Source organism: Lepidothrix coronata, unplaced genomic scaffold (assembly GCF_001604755.1).
Source record: "Lepidothrix coronata isolate B3197 unplaced genomic scaffold, Lepidothrix_coronata-1.0 Scaffold64, whole genome shotgun sequence".
Classification (NCBI taxonomy): domain Eukaryota; kingdom Metazoa; phylum Chordata; class Aves; order Passeriformes; family Pipridae; genus Lepidothrix; species Lepidothrix coronata.
Window position 1 is genome coordinate 1,045,122 of NW_016690244.1, and position 19,879 is coordinate 1,065,000.

Genomic DNA, 19,879 nt, shown 5'->3' on the forward strand with positions numbered 1-19,879 from the left:
TGCAACCTCAACTGATGCAATTTCTCTAATGGTTCGAAGCTTGGCATCCTTAAAAATAAAATATTATTTTTAGTCTATTCAAAGACAATAAAAAACTAACAAACTTTCACCATTAGATGGATTTTTATACACTATGGTTAGATATGCAATTTCACTGGCAATTCATTATCAATAGACACGTCTCTCCACAGTATTATCAAATTTACTACATTTTGAACTCTGATTGTAAAAATTAAGCCTTGAGAGTTTTTCGACTGTGTATCAGGAATCTAGTAAATTAAACAGTAATTTTCTTTTAATTCATTAAAAAATAGTCAAACAACCATGCAAGACAGTCTTTAAATAGGAAGAAAAATTAACACAGTATGATAGTCATAATCCTTTAGAATCTGAAACACCCCTCTTCACTTGTTTTCATTTGTTTATATTGTGTTTAGGGTAGCAGAGTGATAACAAAGTAAGATAGCTTCAAAAAAGATTAACACTCTGTGGAAGAGCGCATGAAGGGAAGATAGAACTATGGAACAATAAGTAGGCTGACTTGACTAGTACCTTAACCTCCTACAAAATGATGTCTTCAGCTCTCATAATAGGCGAATTACAAAAACTTTCTAAATCTTAGCAGTCTCTTTAAATGAGCGCTTTAGATACATGCAACGCTTTTTTCTCTTTTTATTGACAAATAAATATCTGTTTTTTCATTTGCTATTTCATTTCCCAACGATTTCAACTAGTAGATTTATCTTCTACGGTAAAGACAAGAGGAAAATTATCTAGATATTACATCTTAACAACACTTATTTCATATTGGCACATTTGTTGCCTTAATTTATATTTGAACCCTATTTGAAAACGCCATTAATTCCTCCTAAAATCAAATATGCACAGAAAAACCAAAAGCACAGCAAAAAAGGAGGATGAATGGAATATCAAATTCATCACATATGTGAACTTCAGACCTGCTCATGTCAGATTTTCATTGTGTACCCACTGAATAGTTTCTTTCTCTAAGCTGAAGGGCTCAGGATGAGGCAAAATCCCTTTGCTTCTCTTCAGCAAGAAAGTTTGTCAGCAACTTACTGAGTTACATTAATTCAGAGTATAAAATTAGAAGTTTAATTTTATTTTCCCTAAAAGCATATGCCAAAATCAAGATAATTTGCAATTTAATCAACAGTAGTACATACTTACTCTACTCTTTCCCATCAACAGAATGGGGACAGAATTAATTTTTCCTCATTCCCAAATAAACCTTCTAGCTATTCTATCATTCTCCTTTCTGTACGCTGTTATCAAATATCTCTAGCTTAGTTGGTTAGAGCATGTTGCTAATAACAACAAGGTCTGTAAGTTCAATCCCCGTAGAGTCCACGCGAGAGTTGGACTCTATGATCCTTGTGGGTCCCTTCCAACTCAGAGTAGTCTGTGAATGCTTTGTAAGCAGACTACTGTCAGTTTTGTGAAGCTTGTAACTTCTGCACTAGAACCTAAGCATTCATCCACATCTAGAACTACGATTTGTAAAGATACAATCATGCCATTAATCCACCAAGAGTTTCCAGAATGTTTCATTTACAGTGTCAACATAAACAAGTGGAGGATTCCACTCAGCCTATTCTGAAAATAGCTTTGAAAATAAAGCATTTCCTTGAGCCTGAGTATGAAGGGTAGCAATTCTGACAATGACTATTAGTTAAATGAGCCATATAACTTGCTAAAAAACTAGCACTGATTCAAGTGACTTTGAAAAGTAGTGACCAACACACAACAGACACTGGTTATATCACTTTATCTCATGGCCACTGCTTCTCTGGGCATGGCATAGAATCCAGACCCAACAGGTCTTCTAAAGCACTAAATAAGCAAGTATTCTGAATTTCAAAATTAACAGGTAGCCTTCTGTAGTGGGTTTCTGTGGGGTTTGGTAGCAGCAGGGGGGCTACAGGGCTGGCTTCCGCTAGAAGCTTCTAGAAGCTTCCCCTGTCCCGTGGAGCCAATGCCAGCTGGCTCCAGGACGGATTTCCTGCCACTGGCCAAGGCCGAGCCAATTAGAAGGAATAGTAATGCCTCTGTGATAACATATTTAAGAACAGAAGATTGTTGGGCAGAAGAAATTCCAGCCAGGGAAGAGCAGAGTGAGAACATGGGAATAACAACATAGACACTAAGTCAGTGCAGAAGGAGGTGGAGGAGTGCTCCAGGTGCCAGAGCTGTGGCCCCCATAGCCCGTGATGAAGACCATGGTGGAGCAGCTGTGCCCCTGCAGCCCATGGAGGACCATCGGGGTGCAGAGACCCACCTGCAGCCCATGGAGAAACCCATGCTGGAGGAGGTGGATGCATGAAGGAGGCTGTGACCCCATGGGAGGCCCAGGATGGAGCAGGGTTGTGCCAGAGACCTGCAGCCCATGAAGAGGGAAGCCCACGCTGGAGCAGGTTTTTCCCAGGTAGGACTTGTGTCCCCTGTGGGGGACCCACATTGGTACAGCTCATCCATGAGGGACTGCACCCCATGGAGGAGTGACCCACAGGACAGCAGTTTGGGAAGAACTGCTGCCTGAGGGATGGACTCATACCAGAGAGGTCCACCAAGGTCTGTCTCCCATGGGAGGGACCCCACGGGAGCAGGGGAAGGACTCCTCTCTCTGAGCAGCAGCAGAAACAACAACAAACCATAACCCCCATTCCCCGTCCCCCTGCACCGCTGGGGGGAGGAGGGAGAACATGGAAGGAAGGAGGGGTGGGGGGAAGGTGTTTTTAAGACTATTTTATTTCTCACTCTTTGGTTCTTATCCTGTTAGTAATAAATATAAGTACTATCCCCACTTTGAGTCTTGTTTTGCCTGTGAAGGTAATCTGTCACTGACTTCTCCCAGCTCTTACCTCTGCTCATGAATTCTCAACTGTTTTGTTGGTTGTTTTTTTTTTCTCTCTCCTCTATCCAGTTGCAGAGGGAGAGTGACAGAGCAGCTGTAGTGGGTACCCAGTATCTGGCCAGGGTCAACCTACTACACCTTCTTCCAGCATCCAGCAAATATTTGAACTTTCCAAGTCTCATTCAATTCACTGTTCTGACACTGCATGGCTGCCTGCTATGATTAGAAATATATCAGACAGATGGGTTGTCTCAAAACAACTATTCTGCTGCTATATAATCCTAGGTTTTTGATTCATATAGATCCTTTCTGCTGCTTTATAATGTGTACTAAACATTAAACAGAACATGCTGCCCAAAAGAGAGTATGGGATCCTTCACAATTCTCCTTGATATCAGCTTCAAAAGGTGTCAAAGTGATTCCACACAGCCCTCTGACCATCAAGGTCTAAACCTTGGTGCAACTAAATGACACTGAGGAAAAGTGATGATCTACAGAGTCTTCTGTTTTGTCCTACAAACAGATGCAGCTATGAAGCTCTAGACAGAAACACACTGTAACAGAAACAAAATACAGCTGCAGTAAAATATAGCTGCAATAAAAGCAGATACACATTTTCAATTCAGAGCTGTAACTTCTCAATGTCTTCTACAAAAAGGCTGGTCAGATTAAACTGAAAGCCACAGATAGTACCAGTTCAATGAATCTCTAAAATCCTATACAAAACAACTTTCATCCAGGCTTTGCCTAAGATTCTACTTTTTTGTGTGTCAGAAACAATAAATTAGACATTCAATCTGACCAGAGATGTACAGTTTCAGTAACACTTTTCTATCAATTTAGAAAGAGGTATTTTATGAAACTGCAGGTGAGCATAATCTGGTATTTATATTTTCAAGCATTTGTAGCTGAATCGATTAAGATTAAATGCTGTACTAACATAAAAGATAGTAATTATGGACACCTTCCTATCAAATTTATGTCAGGAATTAAACAGAAAATTAGTAGAGTGGGCAGTTCCAGAGACTACATAACAGCAACACGCTTAAAGTTCTCTACAGTCAGAGACAGCTTGGCTAGGATCAGACTGTAAATGTCTGTTTGCATATGCAAACTTAAAAGAGCCTGAAAAATATTGGATAATTCAGATTTAATTGATATGTGTAAATGATGTCCTGGGAAATACAAAGCAAGTTATATAATCTTCACATCAAAATGAAGCACCTCCTGGGCTTAGCATTTTTATTTGTACCTTGCATAAGTTCAAAACCAAAACAATAAAGAAAGACCTGAGTAAGAATAGTATCTAACCACACACATTATTTAAGAAAAAGAAAACACAGTGTGACTACAAATATTCAAAAATTCTTCATATTATTATCATAAAAGGGTTTGGTTTGGAATGGACCTTAAGGTCATCCAGTTCCAACTCCCCTGACAAAGGCAGAGACACCTTTCACTAGACCAGGTTGCTCAAAGCCGCATCCAACCTGGTCTTGAACACTTCCAGGGATGAGGCATCCACAACTTCTTTGGGCAATCTGTTCCAGTGCCTCACCACCCCCACAGTAAGGAATTTTTTTGTCATATCTAATCTAAGCCTACTCTCAGTTTAAAGCCATCACCCCTTGTCCTAACACTACATGCCCTTTTAAAAAGTCCCTCTCCAGCTCTCTTGTAGCCGGTTTTAGGTACAGGAAGGTACTCTAAGGTCTCCCCAGAGCCTCTTCTTCTCTGGGCTGAATAATCTCAACTTTCTCAGCCTTTCCTCACAGGAGAGGTGTTCCACCCCTCTAATACTCTTTGTGGTCCTCGTCTGGACTTACTCCAACAGGTCCATGTCCTTCTTGTGCTGAGGACCCCAGAGCTGGACATAGTACTTAGGTGGGGTCCCACAAGAGCATGAGGTATTAGCTCAGGCAACCTTTTTCAGTAAGATCTATAGACATGATATTCAGAGACCATCACTAGAAAAGGTCCCTCAGCTTAATCTTACATTGTGCCAGGCCAGTTGCAGAGTTCTCTACATGAATTCTTGCTTTCAGCCACCTTTCTCCATAGCTCCCTGCTGGAATTTTCTACAAGGACCACCTGTAGAATTTTTCTTTATGAATTCAGGACTAACAAGCATAATTCTTTAGCAGGTTTATTGTTTTCTGCTCTGACAGCAAGGTGGGAGTGTCTCCCACACTATGCACTCCTTTCCTTTTCAACCAGCGTAAATGCAGAAACTGCATAAGAGATCTTCAAGGGGTTTGGAATGTGAGAGGTTCCGTTGTCACATACATGGTACGAAATGCCTATTTGTGGGTTGAAGAACTTTCTTAAAGCAATTCATTGCTGGGACTGCTGCAAAATTAAAGTCTTAATCTATAGAAGCACTTTGCTCACTTCATTCATTTTTTTTAATAAAAATATACCATGAGATTCTGAAGCTAAGGTGCCTCTCTAAAGACAATATTTTTGAAGAACATTAGTTACAGAGGAATGAGCTGCCTTTGTTATATCATCAGCCTGCAGAGTCTCATAGCAAGAGATTAACAAGAGTTACTATTTCCAGAAGAACCGACTGAGGAAAAGAAAAAATAGCAGCATTATAAGATATACAAACTTCTTTTATGGAACAAAATAATTTGGGCCATAACTTGATTACATAGTCACACAACACTGCTCCACAGGTAGTCCACAGAAACATTACTCTAGTTAGATCAAGGCAACATTTGGGTCAGTTTTCAGATTTGAAAGACTCCAGAAAATTGAACTAACTCTATTTAGGATGACTGTGCAGCTTGTAAACAGAGAACTACAGTTTTCAGTAGATCTTGGAGCAGACCTTCTCTTTTTATAAAAGCTGACAGGATAAATTCAATGCAGAGATTTCTTAATATTTTAGCATATGCTTCATATTCATCTGACATTTTGTATTAACTTTGTCATGGTTTAACCACAGCCAGCAACTCAGTACCAGACACTCAATTCCCCACCTCCCCCACTGGGGAGGAGAATTAGGAAAAAAAAAACATAAAACTGGTCAGTTTATATGAGAACAGTTCAATTATAGAAACAAAATAAAATATAATAATAATAATTATTACCATGATGATGATGATGATGATGAGACACAGAGAGAGAGAGAGAGAGAGAGAGAGAATGAAATAAAACTCAGGAAAAACAAGTGATGTGCACTACAGTTGCTCACCACCTGCTGAGTGATGCCCAGCCAGTCCCAAAGCAGCGATCAGCAGCTCCCAGCCAACTCCCCCCAGTTCGATCGTATGGAATATCCCTTTGGCTAGTTCAGGTCAGCTGTTCTGGTTGTGTTCCCCCACCCAGCTTGCCATGCACCTCCTCACTGGCAGAGGATGGAAAACTGAAAAGTCCTTGATTTAGAGTAAACACTACCTAGCAACAACTAAAACATCAGTGTGTTATAACATTATTGTCATACTAAGTTCAAAACACAGCACAGTACCAGCTACTAGAAGGAAAATTAACTCTTTCACATCTGAGGCCTGAACAAACTTTCATCAAGAACCACTTGAAATTCTCAAATGGATAGTACATTTACCCTCAAAAACTGTAAGATATAATTATCAAGATCACAAAATGCTCCAGTCTTTGGCATACTCATAAATGGTATGAGTTAAGGCACAATACCACAGCAGGCACCGATAGAGATTTACTGTCGTCAGAAAGAAAGTAAATTATTCTTAATTTCATTATGGTCATAAAACAGGGCTCACTAAAATTCAGAAGCAATAGATAAAAGGTCTTCAGCTCCCTCCAAAAATTCGATGGTTACTACACTGGTACTAGTTGTAGGACCAAATAAAGTGTTTGTTTAAATATTGCAATAATTTTGAACCAATCACTGTAGAAATGGTTCAAATAAGTTTCAGTTCTTCCAATTTCCTCAACTCCTGTAAATCTTTGCCATTAAAAAGCATTTATATTTCTGTCAATTTTGAGCTTACATTTGAAAGTACGCTTACACTTCTTTATATTTAGATTGGACCAGAGATAAGGAAAAGTTGTTAAATCAAGACAAGAGTGCCCCTCAGTGGTAGTATGATGATATAAAATACACTTATATGATACTTTAATATTCTGAATATTTATTTTCATCACTCAAAGCTCTATTAAATCACCTTGTTTCAAAACTATATCATTACTATGAATCAGAGGGCTTTTGGCACATACAATTTAATAATGAATGAATTTAAGTACATACATCGTCAGGTAAAAATATTTACTGTGAAACAACAGTTGCTGAATATTTATAGCTGATTGTTTTGTGCATGAGTGTGTGCATACACCTACACCTTCCTGTTAGATTTAAAGAAGAGAGATTGAATTTTGCATAAAGACTTCTCACAACAATTCTGCGGCATTCAAATAGTTTATTTTCTTCTGTGTCATGAGCAGCAAGAAAGCATGCAGTAGTTCTCTGAGAACTTTAAAAACTACAGGATCTGAATTGCCTGTAAGACTTGCTGTGTGTACCAGGTTGTATTGATTCACTCAAAGACCAAAGCTATGCCATGCTTTGTACTGTTCACACACATACTGCTTTCAAAGCCTATCCTAGAACCTGCCTCGGCTCCCGCCTCCACACTGTGGTGATTACAGAAGCATACATCAAGAATATTCACTAGTCAGGCTTAGACAAATAGCACCTCACTGCAGCTGATCACTGGGAACAACTGAAGGATACTAAGCAACTTCATGGTAGAATTGGAATAGAATAAAGTTGACAGCTGTTTTACTTTGTATGTTCATTAGCGCTTGCTATGTAATCTGGTTATTTCAATATTCTAGCTGATATAAATAAAAACAGGCACTGAAGCATAGCTACAGTTTAATTTTTTTCGGGCTGAATCATCTCCTCCATCATATTTGACATATACAGCTGCAAAAAAATATAGTCATGGCTGATGACACCTGGTGGCAATGAACACAAAATTTGTATTAGCAATTATTTTACTTCTGTGCCTGGGAAGATCATGGAACAGATCCTCCTAGAAGCTATGCTCAGGCAGGTGGAGGACAGGGACGCAATTCAGGCTTCACCAAGGGCAAGTCCTGCCCAAACAACCTAGTGGCCTTCTATGATGGAGTGACTCTATCAGTGGACAAGGAAAGAGCTACACGTGTCATTTATCTGGACTTCTGTAAAGCCTTTGACACAATCCCCCACAACATCCTTCTCTCTAAATTGAAGAGAGATAAATTTGATGAGCAGACTGATAGATGGATAAAAAAGTAGTTGGATGATTGCATCCAGATGGTAGTGGTCAATGGCTCAGAGTCCCCAGTGGACATCAGTGACAAGTGGTGTCCCTCAGGTGCCCATACTGGTATCAGTCTTAGGTAATATCTTCATTAATAACAAAGACGAAGGGACTGAGTGCACCCTTACCAAATTTGCAGATGACACCAAGCTGAGTGTTGCGGCTGACACACCTGAACAATGGGATGCCATCCAAAGGGACCTGGACAAGCTTGAGAAGTGGGCACATGGGAATCTCATACAGTTTAACAAGACCAAGTGCACACCTGGGTTGGGGCAAGCCCCACATCAATACAGGCTGTGGGATGAACAGATCAAGAGCAGCCCTGCCAAGAAGGACTTGGAGGTGCTGGTGGATGAAAGGCTAGACATGAGCTGGCAATGTGAAAGCCAACCCTACCCTGGGCTGCACCCAGCAGATCGAGGGAAGTGATTCTGCCCCTCTACTCTGCTCTGGTGAGACACCACCTGCAGTACTGCAGACACCTATGAGGTCCCCAGCACAGGAAGGATATTGACCTGCTGGAGTGAGTCCAGACGAGGGCCACCAAGACGATTAGAAGCGTGGAGCAGCTCTCCTAAAAGGAAAGGCTGAGAGAATTGGGTTTTTTCATCTTGGAAAAGAGAGAGTTTCAGGGGACCTAATTGTGGCCTTCCAGTACCTGAAGGAAGCCTAGAAGAATCATAGAATCACAGAATATGCTAGGTTGGAAGGGACTCATCAGGATCATAGAGTCCAACTTGCAGCTCTGCACAGACACCCCAACAATCGCATCATGTTCCCGAGAGTCTTGTCCAAATGCTTCCTGAACTCAGACAGGCTTGGTGCTGTGACCACTTCCCTGGGCAGTCTATAACACCCTTTGGGTGAAAAACCTTTTCCTGATATCCAACCTAAACCTCTCCCATCTCAGCTTCATGCCATTCCCTCGGGTCCTGTCACTGGCCATGAGAGCAGAGACCAGCACTGGCCCCTCCTCTTCTCTTTATGAGGAAGTTGTAGACTGCAATGAGGTCTCCCCTCAGTCTCCTCTTCTCCAGGCTAAATAGACCTCAGCTGCTCCTCATACAGCTTCTCCTCCAGACTCTTCTCCATCTTTATTGCCCTCCTTTGGACACTATCTAACAGCTTAGTATCTTTCTTATATTGTGGTGCCCAAAACTGCACACAATATTCAAGGTGAGGCTGCACCAGTGCAGAGCAGAGCAGGACAATCCCCTCCCTCAACCAGCTGGCAATGCTTTGCCTGATGCCCCCCAGGACACGGCTGGCCCTCCTGGCTGCCGGGGCACTGCTGACTCATATTCAATTTGCCATAGACCAGGACCCCTTTCTGCAGCACTTCTCTCCAGCTTCTCATTCCCAGTCTATACAGAAAATTAGGGCTGGAGAGGAACTTTTTACAAGAGGATGTAGTGACAGGACAAGGAGGAATGGTTTCAAACTGAAAGAGAGTAGGTTTAGATCACATATTAGAAAAACTTCTTTACTGTGAAGGCACTGAGGCATTGGCACAGGTTGCCCAGAGAAGTCATGGATGCTCCATCCCTGGAAGTTTTTAAGGTCAGGTTGGATGGAGCTGTGAGCAACCCGATCTAGTGGAAGGTGTCCCTGCCTACAGCAAGGGGGATTGAAAATAGATGATCTTTAAGACCCTTTCAACCCATGCCATTCGATATTATACACAAGGCAATAATTTACTAGCTTCCAAGTATGGTGACCAATGGCCCAGGAAACCGAAACCTTCTGAGAGTTTCAGTAAAGAAATGCTTCTCAGGTACATCATGAGAAATTGTCTTAGAGAAAAGCAGTTCTACTTACTAATTGTAACTTTGTCTTTATCCCCTAACATGACATCGTTCAGAGTGAGATCTTGATGAACAATCCTCTTCTCTTTATGCAAATAATGAAGAGCTAGACAAAGCTTAAAAACAAACAGAAAGGAGAAAGGACCTTACAAAGATTCTTTAACTACAATCTTAATAAAGGCATATAAAATTAAATTCATAGCTGATATTAGCATCTGATAGAATAAGTATTACTTTGTCATTTATTAGCCTAAAAAAAATGGTGCTACCAATTATATCCAGGAAAGTTCTGGTAAAAGGAATGGAGGTCCTTACTTGGATAAATATATGCCATATTCTATCTTCCGTAAACTGTTGTTGTTTTTCCTTCAAAGAGTGAAAGTGTTCTCCCAATGGCACCCCCTCTATGAGCTCCATGACTATGTACAATCTGTCATCTACATAAAAGAAAATTAATAGAACATTATATTTATACAGAAGGCATTTGAAAATAGAGTATTTGAGGTAAAAATATATTTTAGAAGCTGTTATTTTTTACTTTTTAAAAATTTAATTTGTACGGACAGATACATTTTAATCATGACTCTACTCCTTAGTATTCCATTTTTTCCTCAATTTATGTCACAGCAACTATAAGGAAATCACTGTCTGATAATCACTCAGGGGGCAGGTGTATGTAGATAACTCTTTATAACAGAAAATTAAGAGAATGTGGCTGGGCAATCTGTATCTTTCATCCTACGACTCACTATAGCTTTTCTCCCTATTTAGCATTTCAGTTCTAAATTTTGGATCCTTTTAGAAGAAGAATGATGCTTGCCATATGTTTACATTGCATCTAGTTTTACTGATAGATAAACAAATATAATTTCTCACCATTTTTCCAATTTTAAAGGAATATAAGCCTGTCTGAACTGTAGCAGTTCTTGAAGAAAGATTATTGCTCAAATTTGACTCCCGACAAGCTGTAAGTGGCTTTATGACATATTTCTATTTCTTCATTATGTAAAATGTGGTAATTCTCTGCATTTATACTTACTTTCCAAGAAGGTTCTATAATACCGTACAACATTTGGATGATAAAGCTACAATGAGGAAAGAAATGTAAATGCTTAGAATAGTTAAACTGATGGCACAGTATTTATAATGTTTAAGCTACACACTGGAAGGAAGGATATCATAAGGATTCCACAAAGTTGTTTATGAACTGCAGTGCAGCAGATCGTCACTGCTACCCCAAACACAGAGAAATGTTGCACATTACTAGAGCAATCAGAAGGAAAATACAGTATGACTCCTCTCCTCTCTCCCCTTAATAATTGAAAGAGAGTAAATGAAGTTTGAAGACAAGTAATTATACCCGTATCAAAGTATTGGCTTTCTTAGCTCAGGAGCACTAATGATTAGTTTGTTTTTCTAGTTTTCAGTTACAAGAAAAGACTGTCTTCTCACTGTATTTTAAAACCAAGACTTGACTGAATGCAACAAAGACTCATCAGGTTTTTATCACAATCTTAATTTACAGAATCTCTGAAAAAAGTTCAAATACTGCCAACATATAAAGTAAGAATCTTTAGTAACAAGCATTTGCACTGCTGCTAACACTACAGTAAGCAGGTTTTCATTATCAGCAGAATTCAGGTAAAGGAGGCCAATACAGTACTGATTGAATGAAAAAAAAGCAAAAGCCGCTGGGAGTCGTGCTATATAGAATCATTTATGTTGGAAAACACCTTAAAGATCATTGCATCCAACCGTTAGCCCAGCACTGCCAAGTTCATCACTAAACCAGGTCCCCAAGTGCCACATCTGCACATCCTTTAAGTATCTCCAGGGATGGTGACTCTACCACTTCCCTGGACAGTTCCCACGCCTGACCACCCTTTTGGTGAAAAACTTTTTCCTAATATCCAATTTAAATCTCCCCTGGCACAATTCAAGGCCATTTCCTCCTGTCCTATCACTAGTCCCCTGGGCTGATGCCCCACCTTGCTACAACCTCCTTTCAGTTAGTTTTAGAGAGTGAAAAGGTCACCCCTGTGCCTCCTTTTCTCCAGGCTAAACAACCCCAGTTCCCTCAGCTGCTCTTCACATGACTTACTCTCTATATGTTTCACCAGCTCTGTTGCCCTTCTCTGATCACGCTGCAGCACTTCAATGTCTTTCTTGTAGTGGGAGGCCCAAAACTGGACACAGGATTCAAGGTGCAGCCTCACCAGTGCCACATACAGAGGAACAATCACTTCCCTGGTCCTGCTGGCTACACTATTTCTAATACAAGCCAGGACTCCATTGGCCTTCTTGGCCACCTGGGCACACTGTTGACTCATGTTCAGGCAGCTGTCAACCAGCATCCCCAGGTCCTTTTCCACTAGGCAGTTTTCCATATGAGAATGTCCACACATCAAATCAGAGTTTGTGAGACATACCTGCTCTCTGATGATGGTTAATTCAGAGACAATGTTTCTTACACTACTCTCTCTGTCTTTTTTGTCTTTTCCAAATGCTGGATTGCGTAAATTGACTTCTTTCATTGCCAGAAGATTTTGTCCATTATGCTTCCTAATCTATAAATAAGATATAACCTTTGTACAGTTAACATAGGATGGGGATAGAAAGAATGTTATTGTGGCTATCGGATTAGTTTTCAAAGTCCAGGGCTTTCTCACAAAAGTTATAATGTGTGTATGATGCGATTAATAGAAGAAACGGAGTCCCACAATAGAGATTAGCAGTACTGAACTTGCACAGTGCTTGAAGTGACATTACCTGTGCTCAGTGTTGCTTTTCAGATAAAACATGCTTGAATTTCTGTGGTTTTACACAGATTTATTAGCCTTTGTAATAGATAGAAAAGCCATTTGTGGAAATGAACTAAAAGAAAGTAAAAGTAGAAAACCTAAGAGATACACTGGTCAACCTTACAAATACAAGATGGAACAAACAAAATCACAGTAAACACTAACAACAAGCCCAGATCCATAAAGGCCTTTTTGCACCTACATTCCCCTACTGAAATTCAAAGGACAGTTCTGCCTAAAACAGGCATTAGACCCTCTTTGTGAAAACTCCCCTCAAATCTGTAAAATAATAGCAAAAGGTAAGTTTACCTTATATACACTTCCAAAAGCTCCACTGCCAAGGTGCTCTAAAATTGCATAATTTCCTATATATTTTGTGGGTACCTTATTCTGATTCATACTCTCAATACTTTCAGCAATTTGCTTCAGTACATCCTCCTAGTCATAAATTAAATGACAAATAAATAAATATAAAATACTTCATGCCTTTCTTGTGCTAAGAATGTGCAAGAATACAACTTCTTAAAGCTATGAAGGTTTAAGGTTTTTACTTACCTTTAACAAATTTAGCTTTGATGCCAACCCTTCGTAAGCTCTGATATCACGCACATAATGTCCAATATCAATGAAGATTTCAAATAAGTCAGCTGGGAAAAGTCTACAAAGGTATAATATTTTTATATATTTTAGAAACAGTAGCTATTAATCTACAGCAGAGACTTGTCCGTGTTTATTATTACAACTTACTTCAGAACATCCTAAATAATACACTTATTTTTTACTAATCTATTGAGATATTAGCCCTCTAACATTACAGACATAGCAGTTAAAGGACTTTTTAAAAGTCAGACTTCAGCCTCCACTGAGTTTCCAGTAATTTTCCTATTTTTTTTCTTACAGTATCTGAGTTTCTTCTTGTAATGCATTAAGTGATAGGATTAACAATTCTCTGCATTCAGAGAATGATGACACCCATATCAGAATTTTTGCTGAAGAAGTCTAGTCTAAAAGATGAAAAGGATGAGAAAAGCAAAAGCTAACAGATAGTAGGCAATAACTGATTAGTTTACATGCTGAACAGAAGTTGTTTCTTTTTAATGTTCTGGCAGAAGTAGAAATGCAGGAGATTAAGGCATTTGGAAAAATCAAGAGGGCAAATTGGCCCAGATTCTGCAAAAACCTGTCAGCAACCATGACAATTCACTACAAACTAGGGCACTTTCAGTACAAAATCTGCTTTTAAAAAATAAAATATAACACAAAAGTTATATTTGAATTTTAGTAACTTCTGATACAGACTAAAAACATAGTAGAAACACTATTGACAGGCAGAGCTCCTAAGCATTATGATTACTATTCTAATACCACAAATCACACTGTTATATTGCACATGGCCTTTGCAGCCAACCTGATGAAACTGTCATCTTAGTAGTAAAAATGGGTAATTGATGAAAAACATTTTGTCCTTATTGATCGAAACCTTTCAACAACACTCCTAAGTAAAACAGTTTGATGCAAAGTCATTCCCATGTGAAGGAATTGAGGGCTCAGAGAAAAAATTTTACTGCTCCCAGTTAATCGCTACTATTGAGGGCTGCAACTTGCATCTGCTAATCTTCAGGGTAGAAGTATGTTTTATCTCCAAGAGTATTGAATCTGCCCTCAACATATTTAAAACGTTGATTCACAGGGGGAGAAGGAGCCTGTGCAGAGCCAGGTTGTCTGGCATGCACACAAGTCCCCACACTGAATATCTAAATCTTGTAGACTCGCACTTATGCAGTGCAGGGTTGGCTATTTGCAACTGTGGACAGAACAGAAATTGCCCATTACTATTTCCTCCTGTTGATAATAAATTACATTTAAAAAATAGGTCTTTCTGATTGGACTTTTGAAAACTATCCTAAAGGAGCTTCACAAAACATTTGGTTACCGTACCTTTTGAAAACATGCCGATATCTTTCCATACTGAAGAGAAATCTCAGGGCTCTGAAAGCATAACACTACAACAGGAAAAGTACTACATTAATAAGAAATTTATACACAAATGGAAAAGCCACTGATAAACAACAAGGATTCCCCTCGACTTTACACATTGGTATACTTGGTATTTAAATGACTAGATAGATCATCTTATTTACCCGATACCAAAGGGAATAAAAACATATTAAGCTCCTCCTGTATTTTAAAAGTATGCTGGAATATTTAGGGGAAACAAATTGTTTAAAAAAAACAGCTGGTGACAATAGCACATGCTGAGGAACATTTAAATCTCAATCATCTCTGTTTGCAGATAGCTCAAGACTTGAGACTGATCTCCTCTCCAATGCTGAAAAAGGTAAATGTAATCAGCGGGTTTGTAATGTTGCGGTAGAAAAAGCATTTTGCATTTTTTCTGAAAAATACAGTGTAGAACACTGTAAGTTTTAGCAGGGGACGAAAAAAGAAGAGTGAGAAAGAGAGAACACTCAACTTTTTAATAGTAAATTCATCATATTTACAGGGATCTTTATGTACCTCAGTTTCTATATTTATGTATCTTTGTTCCAATATGATCTTTTCTAAAGGAAGGTTATTTTTAAAACAGCCACTGGCAGGTAGCTAATATGTATGCTTTTATGCAACTCATCTTTAGTTTGGCTGAGCAAACAAAGATAGTCATGGAGTAAGATCACTAAGGTAGCATGGCAGAAAGAAGCTGACATTTAATCACTGAAAACATAGACAATGGGGCAGTAAAGAAACCAGACCAGCATTCAAAAAATTCTAAGAAAAATACCTAAGAAATTAAAAAAGGGTATTTCAATAGCTGCCACTGTATTTCATAGGAGTAACAATGACAAAGGCAATACAGATGGCTGTGGGAGAATATGAATAAGGTTTCATAAAAATATACTTCTTAATGTTTACCCAAAACAGATTTAGCTTTCATATGTGATCATGAAGTCCATTATTAATTCACATTGGCTTCATGTTTAACCCAGCTACAGTTGCTTAGTAGCTCTTTTGAGTTATTTCCAACACATTCTGCTGCAATCTAAAAATCTCAGTGGGCACAAAATTAAACTCCTTACAATTTTGTGAGGCAACTGTAGTGTGCATATGCTCCAGTTCATTAGACTCAATGTTAGTTTCATATATCCTTTAGGAAGACTTTTATTTATCTCATCCTTAAGATGATTTAACTGAAATGCACTATAAAACTCTGTTGTAGTAGAAAGACACCTACTGCACTGAATCAGCTCCCCAGCCCTAATCTAGAAGAACTGCAATGAGAAAGATGACACTAGAACGAAACTCTTTTTTTGTGGAAATGCCTTCCCTTACTATTCAAGCACGCCTACCTGATTAGATAGTTGAGTAGCTATGTAACCATGTTAGTGTAAGGCTATGCCAGAACAAAGAGCAGGTGAGAGACGGGATCCTGACTGCATCCACCTGTGCTAAGGACTTTCTCAGACTCGCCCAGAGAAGGGCAACCAGAGCAGCAGCAGCTGTGTTCGTCCCCGAACCCCAGCCCACTACTTTCCTATAGCTTAGAGAGACACCCACATTTTCACAGAGCCTGAGAAAAGCTACCAGATAATTAATTACTACTGATAACCTTTAGCCTAAGTTGACTCAAACCAGTACATTTATGGGGGTAATGACATGCAAACCCAAGAGCCATTCTACGCTTAGCGGGTCTGTATTTATCCTACACTTACATTTTTTCTACTTCATGTGATTGTTTTCCTATATGTCATGTAACAGCTGCAGTAGGATGCTCCAGAAATAAACAGATATTAGTACAGTGTCAAATTTACAGTGAGTTTCAATGACAATTAAGGCTCTACAAAGAATATCTGATGCTGGGCAACCTGAAAAACTGGAGGAAAGACTATCACAAGAAAAATATTCACTTTCCTTTACACTATATAAGGTTTTAGAAACAAAGTAAATCAGAACAGAAAACCAGAAATTGAAGCACAGTTTAACTTTTAGTTCGTGGGCCATTTGTTATTCCTGGGTTTGTTTTGGTTGAGGGGGTTTCCCCTTTAAGTATGACTTTTTTTTTCACTATAAAATAAACTTCAATTCACAAAAAATTCTCAGGAACTGTTTGGGGCTTTCAATTAAAGTTACCTGTAATAAACTGGCTTTTTCAGCATTCCTTTCTTTGTTGGGTAAAATCAGCTTTGCTATTGTATATATTCCATTTGCCTAGAAACAGAGGAAGGTCAATATTAATAGTGCTCCTTTGCACAGAAACCACCAATAAGAATCAGTGTTGCTTCAGATAAATCAGAAGCTAATACCAATAGACAAGTTCTCAACATCTAAAATATAAGTTCAAATTACTTAAATCTACAAAAGAATTAAATCACTGTTCCATTTAAACTGATACTGCAAAGAGAGCTTTTGAACGGATAATGAAGCAATGCTTCCATCTCTGGAAGTGAAAGAAACTGCAGCAACAGATCTCCTGTCACCATGTGAATATTCTGAATTGTCAGGAACAAAAAATCCAGTCTCAATAAATACAAATTGGAGAAACACCAAAAGTGATAGCCTGAGGAGTCTGTGCCTTCAGCAGGATTTTGTGAAAACCATACTGATTTCAGCTTCCATTTTCAGACAACCATGTGTCCTCCATTAATGTATCCACTGTGTTGGTCTGATAGATGAGTACTGGTTCATTTAGTTAAGAGTACTGCTCCCAATTACTTGATAAGCTCCCTGTTGAAAACTCCTCTCTAGCAAAGTTGAAGGAAATATGCACCAGCTCTGCTGAGGCTCTGTTGCAGTTTTTTTCACGTTTTCTTCAACTGTTCATGAAGGTAGACTTAAGCTAAGGTTTTAGATGGTGCAATAGAGCCATTGAATCATAAGCACATTCTATCTGCTACCAGAATTACTGCAGACTGCTACCAAGGCTGTAAGTTGAGGCAAGGAGACAAGGCAATTACAGCAGAAGCAAAAGGTTCCCAAATGCCTGAACCAAGAGTCCTTTGAGACTAAATGGTATCAACCTTTAGAGGTCACTTAGATTGACTTCCTCGGCACATAAGTGAATGAGCTGCAAATCTTCTTCCTCTGTTTTTAACCCAAGTGAGTTCCTTCATCTTGTTCCCCATGCAACTCTCAAAGTTGTATTAGAACTGAGAAAGAAGTAGGATTTTAAATTACAGTGGCTGTTGTACGGTGGAACTCCAATGGAAATGAACATGCTTGAAGGTATGTCCTGATCTGAGAGAGGAATTGCTGGCTGGTGTTTTGACAAATGGAGAAGTCAGTGTCTTAACAGAATGAGTAAGAGAAGTTAAGTTTGAAACATCTTTTCCCAGGCTGCACATTGTACCAACAATTTTTAAGAAATTTACTGACTAGAGTTACCATGCATTGTGAGAGCAACACAGAAAACCTCTATGTTAAAATCATTTAATTTAAGCAAGTGATATTCTATTTTGATGAAATCAGACTCAGCCTAAAATGTATGTAGTTACATTGTTCAGATAAAAAGTTGTCTAAATTGTTTATTGATGATTTTAGTGCTTAAGAATCATAGAAAATATTTTTTCTAGGCTTACTTTCATTCCTTTCCTGCTAACCAATAGTTTTGAAATATACACAAACTTATTTCCTGGTCATATTTAAGGATCCTCAGTTCCTTGAGGAATACTTCTAGTTGGGTTTTAGGCTAAGTTGAAGGCTTTGATCATTGAGTTAACATTCAGAGTGTAAGAGCTGGCTACAGGTTTTCATTGCTATTTATGTTCTAATTACTTTTATCTTTGACTAGGTCTGGAATACAGTCAGGGATTTTAAGAATGGTTTACCCCTGGAGATGGAATGCCAGGAAGCTATCTCAGAAATACAACACCCTTAAGAGAAGATAAATTGATGTGAAATAACACGTCAATTTTAAGCTGCATAGTTTGCTTTAATAAACTTCATGTAATTCAGAATTTGCATTTCTCAGTTAATTCTATGACTACTCTTATTTACTATTCTGTTTCGAATATGAAAAAAACACAGCAAGAGATGCCAACCAAAATGAACCTTGTCTGAATAATGCTGTTTATTCTTCCAGACAACCAGACACTTATTTTGATACCTTTGTGCCTATGTCTCTGTGTGTAACTCTATAAAGAAACAGAAATACTAAAGTTATAGAAAGGCATATTTTGCAATCTCTTAAATTATGATAGCGAACAACAACAATTAATTGAAATTATAAACTATAGTAGCTTACTTAAGTGAATAAAATCTTCCCTTCCTACCTGTACAACTTGGTAAGCATTAGTCTCATTGAGCAACCAGCTCAGTAATTGCAGCACAACAAGCTAGAATAAAAATTCAGATGTAACATTTAGGGCCAGATTCATACATATATTTGGATAATATGGTGGGTTAACCTTAGCAAAGGGCCAAATGCTCATCTAGTTGCTCATTCACTCCCCCTCTTTAATGGGACAGAGGAAGAAAATAGGATGGAAAAATGCATGGGTCAAGATAAAGACAGGGAGATTGGATACTAGATTTATTTCACATTGCCAACTCTTCAGAGGTAACATTTATGTAATTCTAGTAAGGATATTTTGCATTGTCCTTCTATAGTGATTGGAAAAAGACATGATCCTCCAGAAGGCTTTTAGAATGGGAAGTTGACTTCCTATTGAGAAATCTCCTCTAAAAGGAATTTGCTCCATAACTACTGAGGAATCCTAACCTGACTGGTAGTCTTTAGAATACCACTTTGAAACAGAGTTCCATCATAATCAATTCATGATTGATCTACCATAGCAAATTTGAATAGAGGGAAAAACATGGTCAAATAAAAATAATCTCAGGGTAAACCCAAAATTATATATACGAGATGTTTTTACAGGTGAAAAATATATCTAATTCCCATTTACTTAATACTTCATGCTTTGCTTCTTTCAAACAAAAGTATGCTTTTTGAAAATAAGTGCTGGTATTGCACATATGGAAATAAATACATCTGACTTGGTGCTCCTACTCCCTAAAGTAGGTATAAAATTTACAACTTTGAAATATTTTTAATCTTTTTGTGTAAATGTATGTAAAGACATAACAGAGGATTAGACCTTATAAACCTAC

General features: G+C 38.6%; 1 protein-coding gene across 1 annotated transcript in view; it reads right to left on the minus strand.

Moving 5' to 3' along the window:
- The window catches only part of NEK10 (NIMA related kinase 10), an 88,996-nt gene that overhangs the window by 64,297 nt on the left and 4,820 nt on the right, over positions 1 to 19,879 (minus strand). Inside the window, 10 exon segments of the mRNA XM_017817924.1 lie at positions 9,988 to 10,090; positions 10,290 to 10,411; positions 11,014 to 11,059; positions 12,404 to 12,541; positions 13,085 to 13,213; positions 13,331 to 13,433; positions 14,714 to 14,778; positions 16,901 to 16,978; positions 19,039 to 19,071; positions 19,073 to 19,101. Coding sequence (XP_017673413.1) covers positions 9,988 to 10,090; positions 10,290 to 10,411; positions 11,014 to 11,059; positions 12,404 to 12,541; positions 13,085 to 13,213; positions 13,331 to 13,433; positions 14,714 to 14,778; positions 16,901 to 16,978; positions 19,039 to 19,071; positions 19,073 to 19,101 — 846 coding nt within the window.